The following is a 16521-nucleotide window of genomic DNA, read 5'->3' as shown; positions in this document are numbered from 1 at the left end:
GCAAATGGTGTGACAGATAAAGTGACTAAACCAAGGCAACACAAAAGCTACTGGCCAATCCAGGGAGAGAACCCAAGAAACCAGATGCCCAGACTTGTGCTCTAAAAAGACAACACCCTAACTCACAGTTTTTATTACAGGTAAGGGCTGTTCCGTCCCACCCATCATTATCCCATGAATTACCCTGAAAAGTTACATGATTATACTTGTCAGGGTTTTTTAGACATTGTTATATTCCCTGTGAATACATTAGATACAACAGGAGGAATTTTGAGTTAAAATAATATTGCTATATTCTATAAGAGGCTCATTATTATGGCAGCACTATCTACAAGGTAGAAATAAACAGTCAAATAAAGGTTAGTTGCGCATCGTACTGATATCACGTGCCAGGCATAGGTTACTTACATCACTTATTCTGTCTTTGACCTTGCGCATAAGTAGCAAGATCGGGGTGTCATGGATTGTGGTGTACCCCTTAGACTTGGCCTTCTCAAATTCCATCTTGTAAATAATCTGAGAGTAAAAATGGTTGGATTGTATTATCCTGAGATAATCAAGCACAGTTTATGTGTTTTTTTTTAAAAGGTCAAGTTGAGAAATATTTTATTGTGGCTGAGGAGGACTCAATTTTTTAGTTAGCATACTTCAAAAAAGTCACAATTCAGAGTAAGAAGATGCGCTTAACATATATTTAACGTTATGATATTATGGTATTTATACTTACATCGCTGATTTGCTTGTTGACTTTTGCAGTTCTCAGATGTTCTGGGGTGTCCACGATTGAAGTATACTTATCCTTCTGCATTTCATACTGCCTTTTGTATTTGAACTGATGGTGGGAAAGAAGAGGATGTTAACTACATGAAACAATAAAAAAACACCTTCAAGAAGAGACACAATCAGGTTAAAGTAGTGTATTGCAATGTACGGGCCCATCTCCTAGAGTAACTGGAAGTCCTGATTTTATAGGAACAGTCCCTTTATAAGACAGGGCTTTGTCTTATATAGGCGCCTATTATCCCCTGCCCCCTGTCCTGATTTTTCACACTTGCTATTTGGTCACCCTACATCTCCCACTGAAGTCAGTGGAAGCTGGGCGTGCATACATAGACAGAATGTGACACTATGAGCCAGCCTGCATGAAACACTAATACACATTGAAGTCTATGGGCCTGTAGCCCATGCTGATTTCAATGTGAACAAGAGCTCCACAGTCTGGCACTACATCTACATCTTCTTGAAGGTGTAAACTAGACCTCTGAGTTTAAAAAGGATTCTAAGCAGTTCTGTAAGAGTCAGTGAAAGTGTCACTTTTGTTTTTAATCACACCTGGACAAGATTCCCTTTTTAAATAGGCTGAAAGACTTTAATTAAGGTCTGGGAAAATATAAACAGGACAGACTAGAACAAGCAAATCCACTAAATATTTCACTGAGTGCCAAACGATATAAGGGGCACTGATGGCATAATGATGCTTGAAAATACATGTGTACTTTCTTTAAGGATCATTTTGTTAAGCTCGGGGCCTAATTCTGTTCTCACCGAATACGATGACAGTGGAACTGGGCAGCATGAATGTAAATTTCTTACCGATGGGCTAAAGACAGGTGGAGGAAACCCAGATTTAAAAAAAAAAAAAACCAAAACCTTAATTTTCACTTTATTCCTTGAACCATCAAAACTGAGAATATCTTGATTGCAAATGAGAAAATAATGCAAGCACTGGAAACAAGAACATCAAGGCACACAAAATAAAGACTAAAGTGTATAAACAACATAAACAAAACAGACTTGTCTCATGTGAACATGCAGGTCAAGCTGAGTGCTTATTTTCCATACTTCAAAAATACCAGGGTTTACTTGGTAACACTTTAAATGAGAAAATAAATAGAACTCCATTGCTGAATTCAACAGAAATTGTCTAACAAATACCGTTGCCATTTTAGTGATGTGGGATTTTATTAATGTTGGGTGAATTGGTGCTGAGTCTCAATTCACTAGCTCCCATGTAATTACTTTGCAACATTACATTTTCAACGTGTAGCTGAAAAGGAACGGTATCAGCTGGCTTATTAGAAAAAGGTGTTGTGGGTGGGTTGTTGTTACGTTGGTTTTTGTCAATGACATGGGTAACAAGCGTGTATGCAATGAGGACGCGGAGTGGAATTTACAAAATTTAAACACTAACCAGTGCAGCTGACTCACAGGCAGGTAAAAATATGTAACAGCTCTTGAATGAGTTGCATTATCATCCCCCTGGAACATCCAGAAACTATGCAGGAGTCCAGATTTGATGAGTATGGAGAACTAGTTCTAAAGACTAAATATTAGAATCATTGGGGGTGTTGAGAAATTTACCTTTCTTCATAATCAGACATTTTAAAAGTGTATGTTTTTGGTTTTTTTTAGTAATAACGAAATGGCTAACTTGTGCCCCCTCCTTCACAATATGGGCAGAGTGCATTGGAAAAGAGTAAAAAGCTTCTCCCAGTTGCATGCCTGTGGAAGGACTGCCTGGAAACTAAACTGGATGAAAAGAAAGGGTGTGCCATGGAGTAGGTAGAGCCCAAAGTCCCTCATCACACACACACACACTGGCAAGAGTACTCTGCACTCCTCTTTGCACCTCTGTATAGCTCTGGGAAGCATGGATCTCCTGGAGACGCTATGCTCCAACTGGGATGGTGAGAATCCACACCATTTTCAGTGTAGAGCTGCAGATAAATGCCATATTCTAGTCCTAAAATAGATACTTCCTTAGGTTTAAGCTACACTCAGGAGCCAATTCTGTCAATGGGACTATGCACAGGGCAAAGTAATGCTCAGTATGAGAAAGGGTGGCAGAAGTGGGTCCTGGGTTATGTGGGCGATGGATGGGTACAATGCCACTTTCACTGCTTCATTCTGAGTACCAAATGCATGGGGAAATGTTAGAGCTTGATATCAGTAGAAAGTCAGAGAATTCATAAATATTAAGATGTTAAAAGTCCAAGCAGCTAAACTGTGTGTATAAGACCTTCCTGCAACAGCAGCCATTCACATTACCTGGCTCCACAAGTTTGTGTTGTAGAGTGCTGTCAGCATATCTGGTCTCAGAAGCTCATTACATCCATGCTGCAGGAACAACTTGGCGCTAGACTTATATTTTTTCTGTCCATGAAAAGAGCAGTGAAGCAGAAAAGATACTTGTGAAGCCAATGAACAATAGTTACGTTCAGAGTGATCAGATTTAGGCAAGCATACTATACGTACTCACATAATTACATGCATGCACAGTATACATCCATATAATTTTAAACACATATTTTTAATGAATGGTGCCAATTTGTAGGGTCTAGAATGATTTACCAATTCATTAAAACAATCAGAACACTGAGAATGGCAACAGTATATACAGAAGTGGCTTCCATAGTGTCCCCCTGAAGTGAGTGATGAAAACACCTTTTGGAAAATAAGAATAGATCTTAGACCAAAAGAGCATTTTACCAATCAAACAAGCCCCTCTTGCCTTATAATGGGAAATTAGATGGAAATAATAATTGTAAAAATCACTTAAAAAAAGAAACATAGTGAAAAATAAGTGCAAGATCCAAAATCCATTGACGTCACTCAGACTCTTTCCACTGATTTGAATGGACACTAGATTAGACTGTATGTGAGCAAGATGTGTACAGTGTTGATGTAGTTCCAGAATATTAGAGAGACAAAGTAAGTGAGGTAAATATTTTTTATTGGACCAACTTCCTCTGTGTTGCTCAAAAGCGTGTCTCTCTGACCAACAGAACCTGGTCCAATAAAAGATATTACCTCACCCACCTTGTCTCTATGAGAAAGATAGCATTTAAATATCAATTGCCACACAATATATGAGAGTACATAGAGAAAAGCCATAGACTAGCTCACTCAAAAAGCAGCTGTGGTCTTTGGGTGGCAAAACAGATAGTGTCTGATACTGAACTAGAACGCTGTAATATCAGAGGTGAAGCCTATGACATCACTGGCCATAGACGTTTCAAGTAGAGAAAGATGTGAACTGTGTGTGATCCAGCCACATTTTGCTTGCACTGGCCAGCATTGCTACAGTAACTGACTGCTCAGTTCACCTCCCCATTTGACCAGTAGAATTCTAGGCTCATCCACAACAAAGCTGTACTTATCTTTTCTCCTCTCATACTCACATTTGTATAATTTCTGCTCAGAATAGCATGTTAAATTGTAGCAAAGTAAAAAGGTGAGGACACAAAGAAACACAAACCTCAAACCATTGAAATCTTATTGTGCATAATATTTAAAGGAAGCAATTCAGGACCTCACCCAAAATAGAAAAATAAAGGAAAAAACAGAGCAAATGTGGATAATTTATAAACAATTTTCCAAATTTATATTTAAGGGTACAATTTAAAACTTATGAAAGACTACAGCCCCTTTCTGCAGCCCTCTCATGAGCTGTATTGAAACACCCATTCTGTATTCAAAAGAACTTCAGAATCAGACCTATATGGTCAATACGCTGAAAATTAAATCCTTACTGCACAAATATACACCACTCATTACAGTGTTATATCATCAGTATTTCCATAAATATTATTGGAATGTATCACTATACATCATATATTTTAAAATACATTTTTGACAAGCTTATTTAAACACATGACACTTCATGCATTAAAAAGATATCTTCCATCTCTATGCCTGACTTTTTAAAATAGCTTGTTTGTTCTGTGTAACAAAGATAACTCTATAACATAAGAGGCCCCTTATACCATACTCTGGTTTTTTATCAGTCAAAGTGTAAAAGAATAACAACTACAGTGGTCACCATTAAAATATCTGCAATTGTGAACAGCTACCACATAGTGGCATTGGAGATAAGTAGGTTTTTTCCTATATCTAGAAAAAGAAATGCTACATCTGCTGATAAATGTTGACATTTTAATAGTGACCACTGTGAGAAGATGTCAGCTGAATAGAATAAAATATGAAGATGCTATATTCTAAATATCAACCTTCATTTAAAAAGTGCCAGAGGTTGAGTTTGGTTATATTCTGGACATCTGTATGTTAGCTTTAGACTGATGAAAACTCTGTTTAGAACAGAGTTTAAAAGGGCTTAATCCATCATTTATAAAACACAGCATCTGCTCTAGGAGTCACAGTGGCTACATTATCAGATGACTTTCATCTTGGCCCAGTTGTACTGGTTACTATTGTGATGTTGTGTGCATTGTTTCTTTAAATCTTCAGCAGGAGCTGGGGAATTCTAGCCTGAAGCTCTATGGTGAAACACAGAGAGATGGACAGAACAGCTTTGCTGGCAATATTGTTTTCCTAATGCTAATGAAGTTCTTTATTCAGTGTCTAAAGAACACAACTGTGATTCTTTACCATTTTCACATACCAATCACAAATCAAGTTTTACGGATATAAAATCCTGTTGCTAAAAAGGAAACTGATGCCTTTCCGAGTTAGTGACTCATTACTGGTCAGCAGCTGAGGGAACTCTTTACATTTTCACTGCTGAAATGTGGGTCGACAGGATACTCTGTTTTAGTTATTATAAACCTGCTTTGCACTACTCATCAATATAGATGTCAAGAACATCTCTGCCTTTCTTCCTTTAAGTATAACCTTGAGACATATTTGTTTTCAGTAGTTTTTAGTTAATTTTAATTTATTTTCCACTTTGCAAGACAGATTAATTTTTAACTTAATGTTATCACAAAGGCCCTTGAGATGCCACTTCGTTATGAGATGACATAAAGGTCTGTTATTGTACTTACCTCATTCATTAACTGAGTTGCATGTTTAAAATGCCTATTAATGGGACAGTCCGCTACATACTCGAACTGAGACTTCATCTTTTCAAAAGACTCCTTGTACTTACACTGGCGAAAACATAAAGAAACTAGTCATTCCAGAGTAAAATTAAAAGAGAGACAACAAAAAATTTAAGCTGAAAAATTTCTACATCAAAGGAATAGTGGAATTATTGAATATATATAAATGCAAATGTTTGTAATAATCCTCCAAGAAAGGCAATGGAAACATCAAACCTTCAGACATTAGAAACTAGACTTGGAAACACTCGGACATGTGCTGTAGAGAACAACTGCATTGGCAGTGAATAAAATAGATGAACTAAGAGGTCCCTTTACTCTGATCTGTATGATACTGTAACTTGGATTACTTAAAATGTGTTGCACCAAATTCTGCCCTGAGATATCCATATCCATATCTGAGGGCAGAATTTGATCCTTCAGTTACAAGATAATCATCATACAACCAAATTTTGAAAAAATTCTTCCAAATGTCATAAAGAGATTTACATACCCCACTGTAGAGGACTTTGTTCTTTTCAGCCAGAGCAAGATCAGGAGTATCCCATGCATAACAACCAAAGCCTCTGAGCCATGATAAGTCTTCTTTGTATTTAACCTGTAGAAAGAAAGTAAGAAGATAAATTTTAAAAAAGTTCAGATGGCACCAAAAAATGGCATCCTATTAATGCTGAAATACCATCCAGATGTAAGTTGAACACATGACTGTAATAGCTATGTGAAGTCCGGCATCAACTACTTTGCTAATTACATTTGTTTTTATACAATTAAGGGACCAGCTTGTACCCCCAGTTAAATCAAAGGGCTTACACAGGTGTCACTGAGAGCACAGCTCAGGCCAGGGTCATTGGGTGAAATCCTGACTCCAGTGGAGGGTTGCCAGTGACTGCCGTGGAGCCAGGATTTCACATATTAAATATAAGCCATGAAAAAAATCAAGCACTGTTTTTATGTCTTAATAACATGCTCACAAAAAACTCACCACTGAGATCATTAAAAGCACCAGTGTCTTTCACATGTTGTAATAAGCCAGAAACACTGCTAAAGAGCTCTTAGGGGCTTTTCACATGACATATTTTTATTACGAAAGTAACAAACAAGTTCAGGCAACAGAAATAGGGCCCAATTCAACTTCCACTGAAGTCCATGGGCATTTTGTGACTGCTTTCAATAGGAAGTGGCCTTATTCACTTGATTGTTGATTCAGAAAACATGCCAGGCAACTGCAAAACTGATCATTCTTTCATTTCAGCAGAAGATGCCTGAGAGGAATTAAGTGACACTGCAGAGCCTTCCATTTTGGACACCTGCTTTAAAAATACAATGTCTAATATACAATAACCATTCAAACTCACATCACTGATAGCATCTGTGACTGCACGATAATGATAGTGCTCGGGCCGGTCTGGGATAGATCTCCAGATTCCCAACTGGCTAACATAGTTTTCCTTATATTTCACCTACAAAAGGAGTTGAAAAGAAAATTGAAAATGATGTAAAATAGTTTGCAAACCTAAACACATCAGTCACCCAATTTTATGACATTTCTACCTCTCATTAGTGACTCCCCACAAAGATGTTCTTAAAATGTGGGGTCTGATTCTCATTTACACTAACCTTTTACACCATACTAGCAATGTAAAGTGGCCTCAGTGTAAATGAGAATTAGGCTCAGGATCTTTCAATGGGAGGGAATTAAATATATAAGTTCTAGCTTCATACATTTAATGACCAACATTAGTCAGGAACAGAAATGCTGTATACGTACACTGCTGATGTCATCAGTGACCTTGCGATGATAGACAATATCCAAGGCATCTTTCACTGTGTGATATTTGCCCTTTGCCTGCTCAAAGGTCTCTTTGTAGCGCAGCTGATAAGAAGAAAAATATGAACAAGTTATATAGTCCATAAGCAACTGTTGCAGCTAAATGTGTAGGCCTCTCTTAAGTCCAGAATTGCCTCCATAGCTGCTTGCCCACAGAAACTTGGTTTTGAACTTCTGTGGTCTCTCAAAAAGACTTCTTTTCTATAAGTTTAGTCATACATTGCCATATGTGAAGTCCCACACTTCATTATGGAAACTGGGCTCATGAGAATGACACAGGAGGAGTATCATCTCCCATCATGTTAATGTCAAGCCTAGTACATTTTAAGAAGTTTTGTTGTCCAAAATTAACTGCCTAACTGAGATCCAAACTGGAACTCAGTCAGAGAGGAAAAGATTAGGCCCATCAAAGCAGAGGTTTTCCCCACTCACTCTTAGAGTGAAGATGAAGAAGAAAGGCACCTTACACCACAGAAGTACTCTACATAACAGCAGTGAGTGCTAGGTTTGCTATAAAAACATCCATTCTTTTTCCCATGCAACAATGAAAGCATGAAGGTCATTCCATTTCTAGGTTTATGGTAACTGCCCAGCCTGTACAGGGAAGAAACCCAGATCTAGCATGGGGAGTTTTGTTGCATGAGTTTTACAGCATGAAAGCTCTAAATCACTAATGCAAAGCTGGGGTCTTCTGCCTTTCTACTTTGGACATGTGTAACTGAATAATTTGACCTGATGTGCAGCCCAATAAATATGGCCTTTCAGGCTTTTAATGGCAAAGGAGACAATTTATAATCTGAAATGTACACCCACAGATCTCATTATACAGCAGAACACTTCCACTCCTGATCTTGAAGCAATTAAATGAATATTCCACACTTGAAACAAAAACTGATTTCATCCTCAAATCCTTACCCAGGTCAGCTCCAACAGAAATTGATTTTTCCAAATCTGCATTCTAAGTAAAAGTGAATGAACTCTCAGTGAGGGTCAAGATTTATTCCTCAAACAGTAGGGAGATGAAGAAGTGGGATAAAAGCATTTCTGTGCTTGCTTCCAGCATCAATACTTTTAATCTAATCTATATCATTTGAAAATGTCACGTGGGGAAGCAATTTATTTGGAACCAATTTATTTCTCTCTCCCTCTCTTTTTTTTTTTTTTTGACTTGTACATTTGAACACAAGACTGGCTGGAAAAAAAACAAACATAAAAAACCAAACATAAAGAGATATATGGTGCCCTAGCTCCTTTTCTGCTTTATAGAAAGATGAGAGAAACTGTCAGTGATGGTGTTTACGTGATACATACATCACTAGCGTTCCAGTAAGCCTTCTTAGCCCTGATGAGGATTGGAGTGTCAGGGACAGTTGTGTACTTGTCCTTCATCTTCTCATATTGGGTTTTGTACTTTTTCTAAGATCAGATGGCAGGAGGGAAAAGAACAAAAATATAATTACTGTCAAGGATATTTGCCCAGCTGATATTGTGAGAACACCCATGGAAGCTACATTCAGTATATTTCGTTGAGCAGTCATTACCACAAGGTGCTAAGTGCATTCAACTTCCACTGAAGTCAATGGGAGTTGAGGTTGCTCGGCAGTTCCCAAAAGCTGCTCAAACACTTTGCCGAGTCAGGTCCTAATCAATCTGTTCTGCATGATGCTTTGCAGAGGGGTGGACAACTTCTTTATTTTGGAAGGAGGGCTACAGCTAAAAATAACAGCTGTCAAACGCCGCTTTAATGAGTAGTTTTGTACCATGACAACAATTATCCACTTTTAATAAACAGATAAACCAGCTGCTGTTCCAAACTCAGTGTTTCCTTTATTTATTAATTTATCCCTTAAAGGGTTTATTTTACTTTATTTAGGGGGAGGGCGCTAAAGCCTACACCAGTGGATTTATGTCTGAATATTACAGAGATGCATTTAGAAGCAGATAATTTTTCTATTTCATAAAACATTTCTATGTGTCAGAATTATATATTAAATGAAAAACTACCGAGGGATCATAAAAAGAAATGTAACACTTAAAAATCAGCTTACTTAAAATAAAGGTGTACTTAGTTGCCTCTGCACCCCTCCCCCCATGAATGTTAGAATTGGAACCTTCACATAGTAGAACTGTGATGAACATGAGAGTAGGCATCTTACCTCACTGACCATGTCCTTCACATGCTTTGCAAGCGTCAGGGCTGGGGTACGATCACCAGCATGGTGATGGGGTCTCTCTTTGGTGGCTAGCTCTACGTACAAGTACTGTGACAAGGAAAGAAAAAGTAATTGAAAAGCTACAGGGAACATACCCAGGTGTAAATTAATAACACCTGTGGCAGATGCAATAATTAAAAGGCACATTTCTGGCTTTCAGAATCACATGCAGCACTGGGGACAAGAGGAAATGTAGCATCCAGGTGTAGACACACACATTCTCCCTGTGGAGGGTAAAGGCAGGCAGCATCTCATAGGGGCACTGAGGGGAGGTTGTTCATATGTGGGAATTATACTTTTAAAGAAGTGCAGAGGAAAGTCCACCTTTTGCTAGCCTGTGAGTGCTAGCAGTTGCAGGAGGGGTTATGGTTTTGGCCCATTTTGAGGTGCTGAATGCTGCAACCACAATAGCTAACTTTTACACACTGTGAATGCAAGGAGTCCTATTCTGCTGACCCTATGCACTAGGGAGAAGGAACTCTTTGTACCCTCTCCCTGATCTAGCCTATGCTCTCTCTCTCTCTCTCTCTCTCTCTCTCTCTCTCACACACACACACACACACACACACACACACACACACACACACACACACTAGCCCTACATGTTTGTCTAAACTGTACATGCAGGTTTCTCACATCACTTGGCAGACTGCACATCAATTAAAAGATGTCATTATTTTACCTGACTAATGATCCCATTAATAAAGAAAGATTTATTTGGCTACCTGGGTTGGGTCTTAAGAGAATTTGAATGGAATTGTATTGGGGTCTAACAAAGATCTTCGCTATTTCAGATGAACAGAACTAGACATGTTTGTTAAAGGGACACCATAAGCTTGAGAATCATATTGCCATTTGAAAATGTGTATTAACCATTATTACAAGTCATCCCTAAGATTTCTAGGTTGACTTGAGAAGGGGTGGATGGAGCAATGTAGTAAGATGGATTCAACAATCAAGACAGACTCTCAGCCTCTTTTCTATTAATGGGGGATTTTCACCTGACTCTGTATTTTCTGTCCTTCCTTGGCTCTTAAGAAATCTGGTGTTTCAAGGATTGAAGTGAATTTCGTCTTTTGCTTCTTGCCTGCAGCTCTGTAAACCACCTACAAGGAGACAAAGCCTGGCAGTTATTTCCTTTGTTACAAATGTCCAATTAGCATTTAGTTAACCAAAAGCTGGGAAAGGATAAGGTCTAAAATACATCAGGAAAGCCAGTGAGAAGATCTGAGCTTCATTTGATCATTGCCAACCCCATAAACAAATAAAATAAGGCAACACTTACTTCACTCAAATGTGTCTTCAGCTCCTGAACTTTCCTGTATTCGGGAGTGTCCAGAACCACACTGTATTTATCCCGCATCTTCTTTGCCGTATTGGTGTATACGTAATTAGACTAAAAAAGTAATAAACGACACATATGGAAGCTGCATTATTCTCAGCAATGTATAGAAAATGTACAGTGGAGCCCAATACAGGTAACTGCTACCACACTCTATTCCTAATACTTTGAATCAGCTGTCTAGCAGCAAGGCATAAAACTCAACACTGAGGTTCTTAATCATTTTGATGAAGCACTTATCACAATTGATGCACCACTTACCATAGATCATCTTGACAACTGTGCCTCAACAAATAATGAATCAACATTAAATTATGTGTCAGAAAAAAGAACATACCCAAAGCTCACGCAAGTGTCGAGAACGGACCATATCAGGAGTATCATATAAGAAGCAACCCAGGCCCCTCAACCACTGTAGATCCTGTTTGTATTTATTCTGTGAAGCAATCATAACAACAGAAAATTAAAAGTTGATCCTTTGAGGAAAAAAGTGAATATTCAGACAATCACAAATGTACAATCTTTTAGCTTTTATACAATTTAAATGCCAAGTCAAATTCTTCTCCCATTGACATCTGCACAGGTGTGAATGGGAACAGAGTTTGGCCCATCACATTCAAATGCAAGATATCTTTGCATACATCACTTGTGATATCTCCAACGTAGCGGCAATGCACCACTTGAGGGGTGTACGGCAAGGAAATCAGGTGCCCCTGCATCTTAAAGAAATCTGCCTTGTAGATAAGCTGAAAGATAAAGGGGAAAAAATTACACATTATTGATCATGCTGAATATGCCAAGCATCTCCCTTTTTTAAAAATGGGAAAATAGGACATACATCACTGATAGCTTCCTGTGTGGCTTTGACTTGACGGATTTCTGGTGTGTCAGGGGTGGTATGAATCTTGTCCTTATTTTTGTGGTATATCTCTCTATAGAGCCTCTGCATCAAAGGAGAGAGCATTACATATGTTAAAAACAGAACTCTTAAAACAATGCCATACAGCATCCAAGTTAGCCAAAAATAAATAGCTATTGCTCTGTTAGCCCCAGGTTTCATTCTACTTCTCTGCACTAGATAGTACAGAAGGACAAGAGAAAATGGATCCAGGTTTGGTTCTTATATAGTGAAGTAATTTCACAACTAGTTTATTAACATCTTGGAAATATATTACAGAGAATCTAAGGTTCGGATCATGCAAACACTTATGCATATACTTAACTTTAACTACATGAATAGTCCTGTTAAAATCAATGGTTAAGAATGTGTGTGTATTTTTGCAGGCTTTGGGCCACAAGATGTTGAAAATATGGATCACACTAGCATAGAGACTTATTAATTTCTCAACAGCTTTTCTTAAATAGCAGCTAGATTGCTTTTTGAAAGTATGTTGTCATTTATTTTATTATAGTAAATAATGATGCAGTGATACAAACATGCACAAATTAACATTTACAGTACCTCGTTAAGCACTTTATTTACGTTCTTTATATGCTCAAAGCCAACAGCTTTGGGTCCAAGAGTGTAGCCCTTAGCCTTGATGTGCTCATAGGCTTCTTTGTATTTAAGCTGTAAAATGAAAAAGGAGGTTTAAAATAAAAGGGTATAAGAACAATCATATGGGATGTTGGCTTGTGACTGCGTCTGTAACAAATACCGGGTCTCCAGCTGCTATTTAGAGCCAATATAAATAAAATCGACATTCAGGGTATGGGTTTGGCAGTTTCTGCTGACAGGAAGTCTACCCTGAAAGTACCATGGGCAACACAAAGGACCAGATTTTTAAAGGTATTTAGATGAGAGTTAAGTGCCTGGGCCCTTTTGAAAACCCAACTAGGCATGTATCTGCGTCTGTAGGCACCTAAATACTTTTAAAAATCTGGATTGGAAGGTGATTTATTCAGGGTCCCAAGGGATATTCAGATTCAGCTATCTCCATAAAGGGCACTCTGGCACAAATCAAAGCCCTCTCCAAAAACTCTCCCACTAGACCATCCTGATTACCCATACCTTCCCTGGGGGTTAATTTTTGCTGGGGCAAGGTGACTCTCACTGACATAGAGTTAAATCAAGCCCAAACAAGACCCTTGTGAGTCCTGAAATATGGAAAATAAGCCACACATCTTTAATGGATATATATGATGGTAACTTTGAGATATTTCATGACACATTTGTATTCTGTGGCTAGAAATGATGTAGCAGAAACAAACCGGGAGGAAAGTGGGGTATTTCTCTTGAGATTAGTTATTTTGTTTCACTTCTCATGTAGTTGATAAGGTAAAAATATCAGAGGGAAATGTATGTTATGAAAGCAAAGATCACTGTACACTTCATCAGCTTTTATAGACACTCAGGGCAAACATAATTGGCTGCATAGCTGAGTAGCAACTTTCATATAGCAATTTTGTATGTTCACACAGAATGCCTAGAGATCACCGCATATTCTCTTGCAAATCATATCTTAAAAGAACTTAGTATGTTACTTACATCACTGCCAATGTATTGGACATGTTTAGCAAGCTTAAAGCCTGGAGTATCTAGTGGGAGTTTGTATCCAGTGGGGAGGGCGTGTAAGCCAGCCCCCCGGTATAGATTCTGCAGGAAAAAGAAAAAGAGTTACAATTACATAAAATATGTTAGGGAGTTAATTGATGTTGTACAGCAAGTATCTTCTTTGCAATGGACCAAATTCTCCCCTGATTTAACTCCACTGAGGTCATCTGAGATATGTGTATAATAGAGATACATCAGGGATACATTTCTATATAGCTTAGGTATCCTTGTACATTCACTGAGTTTTTTTAAATGTAATTATAGAGTAATACAGTGTGGGTCCAGAGAAAAAGCTGAAATCGTCACTGGGTTTTGGATATAAGGAAGAGGCTTGGAGAAATGAACTCTCGATCTCTAAGCCCAGAATGCAACAAAGAAATGTTGGTTGGGTCTTTGATATATGGCTTTCAAAAAACCAGTTGGCTGTGAACAGACTGTATTCTGGATCTGCAGTCTTGGAATGCAACAAAGAGAATGCTGGCTTCACAGACTGGCTTGCTGGCTCTGAAAGGTCTGCATTCTTCACCGAGCACAATCATAAGAGATGTAACCCAGTGGGGAGAATTCCCTGGAGTTTTGTAAACTGGAAATATACACTCACAGCTCCCAACAGAGTTGAACTGACATGTACAAGTGTGACACTCAACAGCAGAAGTTGGCCATTATTCTTTAGTCTCCTATTAGAAGAGAAAACTTGATACTTACTTCACTCTGTATCTTATGAGCATGCCTTGCCCGCACCAAATCCACTGTTTTATCCGTGGGGGTCATTTTGCCTCTAATATTATGCACATATGCATGGCGATAGACAGCCTAGGAAATACGGGGAAAAAAGCAATTGATGCCATTTCGTGGTATGTGTTTGTCTAACTTATTGAGAGTCGATTAGTGTTTGCAGACTTATTCAGGACCATCTTTTGAAATATATGGAAGGAAAATTTGCACATTCAGGATATGTCCATGTAGAACATGTTTGCCATGCTGCTGAATGTACCAGCTGTCATCTAACATTCTACTGATGGTACAGCAAAGGGTGGTAGAGGACTAGCATGAAATGATTCAAATACATCATTAAATGTCATATTATTGGAATTACTGAGATATGATACATATAATACAGGGATGGAATGTAGTATAAATACTTACATCACTCAGATTCTTGCCACTCTGGACATTCTGGACATAGTAGGGAGTGTCAGTGATCATGGTGTAATCATTCTTCATTTTCTCTGCCTTAGATTTATACTTAATCTGCAGAGAGAAATAAAACAACTTGATCTTTTTAAGTCTGATTGTTGTGTAATTAAAACAACTTGCTTATGCACAGTCTTAGTAATTCAGTAAAGTAAATGGTATTTAAGCAAAAAGAAAAGAAAAAAGTACTCAAATTATACATTTGATCAGATAAAAGCAGTCATAGCACTGCACTCAAGAAACATTAGAATACTTCAGTAATACAAACGATCCAGTCATTAAATAAATCAATAAATAAATAAATAAATATGTATGTATGTATGTATGTATCGTATAAAACTATGAGCCCCAAAACATTCTAATTAAAAACTCTTGAGATGTATTCCTTGTAATCAAAACCATTATCCACAACTATTTCAACTGCTGAATCCTCAACTAATAATCAGTAAGAAGATGTTGCATGCAAAAAAATTGACTCATCAAAATCAATGACATATTACTCTTATTTCTAGAGTGTATGAATTTTCATTCAGTGCTGCTGTACAGTATATACAGCACAATGGCCCTGATTCAGTAAAGCATTCCCATTCAGGGAGAGCACTTAAACATGTACATTCCAGTCCTCGTCCCCATGGTATACAGCATTAAGTTAAAGAGTGAGACTAGACATGAAGGAAACTGAAAAGCAGAACCTAACTCGAGACAGTTCAGACTTACATCATTGCGAAGATCATATGCGTGTTTAGCATGGAGAATTTCAGGAGTATCCCAAACAAAGCAGCCAATGCCTTTCAGCCAGTTCAGGTCATCCTTGTACACAACCTAGAGTATTGTAGAAAACAAGGAAGTGTTTGAGAATTTCAGTACTACTTAATCCCTTATCTACACATTAATCCTAGATGGCAGCTTTCAACAGCAAATACTTTTTCCAATATTTTGAAACTAATATGCCTGGATCTTGGTACAACAAGCACTATTCGTTCTTTTAACTTTTAATTACTGAACAGAGAGTGCGGGGTGAGGGAGCCTGCACAATTAGAAGAAAATTTTAGACAGGAAGGTTTCCAGCTAACCTGTATTTTACATAATGATGCACCGTTGCTGAAATGAGTTATACATAGGGCATTACAAAATCTGGGGAATTTTGCCAAATTCAAATAATTTGTCTCTCTCAGATCGTGGGCATTTTTTTCTTCAAAAGCTAGGTGATTTTTTTTAAAGCAAATACAATCAAAACATACTTTAAAAAAAAAAAAAAAACCTAAGCAACTGTGTGGAAATTTGTATTTTCTGAAACTAAGCAGAAAACACAAAAAATCTTGAGCAAGATCATAAACCTGTGCTAATGCATGGAATTCCCACAGTCCCTATTTCCAGCAACTATACTTATTAGTATGAAATATATTGATGAAAACAAATAGCACTGATAAGTGACCGCAATTCTGAACTTTTTTGGTGTGTGTATCTATGCTGTGGATGAAATTCACTTTACCTGCATATAGAATGAGTAACTGGGCTGCACCCCAGTAGTTGATGGAGTAGTGGCTACT

The 16521-nt window shown here is 37.9% G+C and overlaps 1 protein-coding gene across 28 annotated transcripts in view; it reads right to left on the bottom strand.

Annotated features, from left to right (window-relative positions):
* NEB (nebulin) overlaps positions 1-16521 on the bottom strand; it is a 181844-nt gene that overhangs the window by 39240 nt on the left and 126083 nt on the right. For 27 of the 28 annotated variants that reach the window (XM_067549447.1, XM_067549453.1, XM_067549452.1 and 24 more), the window contains exons 112-130: positions 15689-15793; positions 14924-15028; positions 14483-14590; positions 13712-13819; positions 12686-12793; positions 12062-12166; positions 11865-11969; positions 11561-11659; positions 11167-11277; positions 10883-10987; positions 9825-9929; positions 8980-9084; positions 7609-7713; positions 7196-7300; positions 6334-6438; positions 5784-5888; positions 3049-3153; positions 728-832; positions 409-516 (exon numbers count right to left, since the gene is read on the bottom strand). In XM_067549447.1, coding sequence (XP_067405548.1) covers positions 409-516; positions 728-832; positions 3049-3153; positions 5784-5888; positions 6334-6438; positions 7196-7300; positions 7609-7713; positions 8980-9084; positions 9825-9929; positions 10883-10987; positions 11167-11277; positions 11561-11659; positions 11865-11969; positions 12062-12166; positions 12686-12793; positions 13712-13819; positions 14483-14590; positions 14924-15028; positions 15689-15793 — 2007 coding nt within the window. The remainder of the gene's footprint in view (positions 1-408; positions 517-727; positions 833-3048; positions 3154-5783; positions 5889-6333; positions 6439-7195; positions 7301-7608; positions 7714-8979; positions 9085-9824; positions 9930-10882; positions 10988-11166; positions 11278-11560; positions 11660-11864; positions 11970-12061; positions 12167-12685; positions 12794-13711; positions 13820-14482; positions 14591-14923; positions 15029-15688; positions 15794-16521) is intronic. The other variant, XM_067549477.1, reaches the window with a different exon arrangement.

The sequence above is a fragment of the Emydura macquarii genome, unplaced genomic scaffold (assembly GCF_026122565.2).
Source record: "Emydura macquarii macquarii isolate MOO-44397 ecotype Brisbane River unplaced genomic scaffold, CSIRO-AGI_Emac_v2 contig_1253, whole genome shotgun sequence".
Lineage (NCBI taxonomy): Eukaryota > Metazoa > Chordata > Testudines > Chelidae > Emydura > Emydura macquarii.
This window is presented reverse-complemented; position numbering and strand designations above follow the sequence as displayed.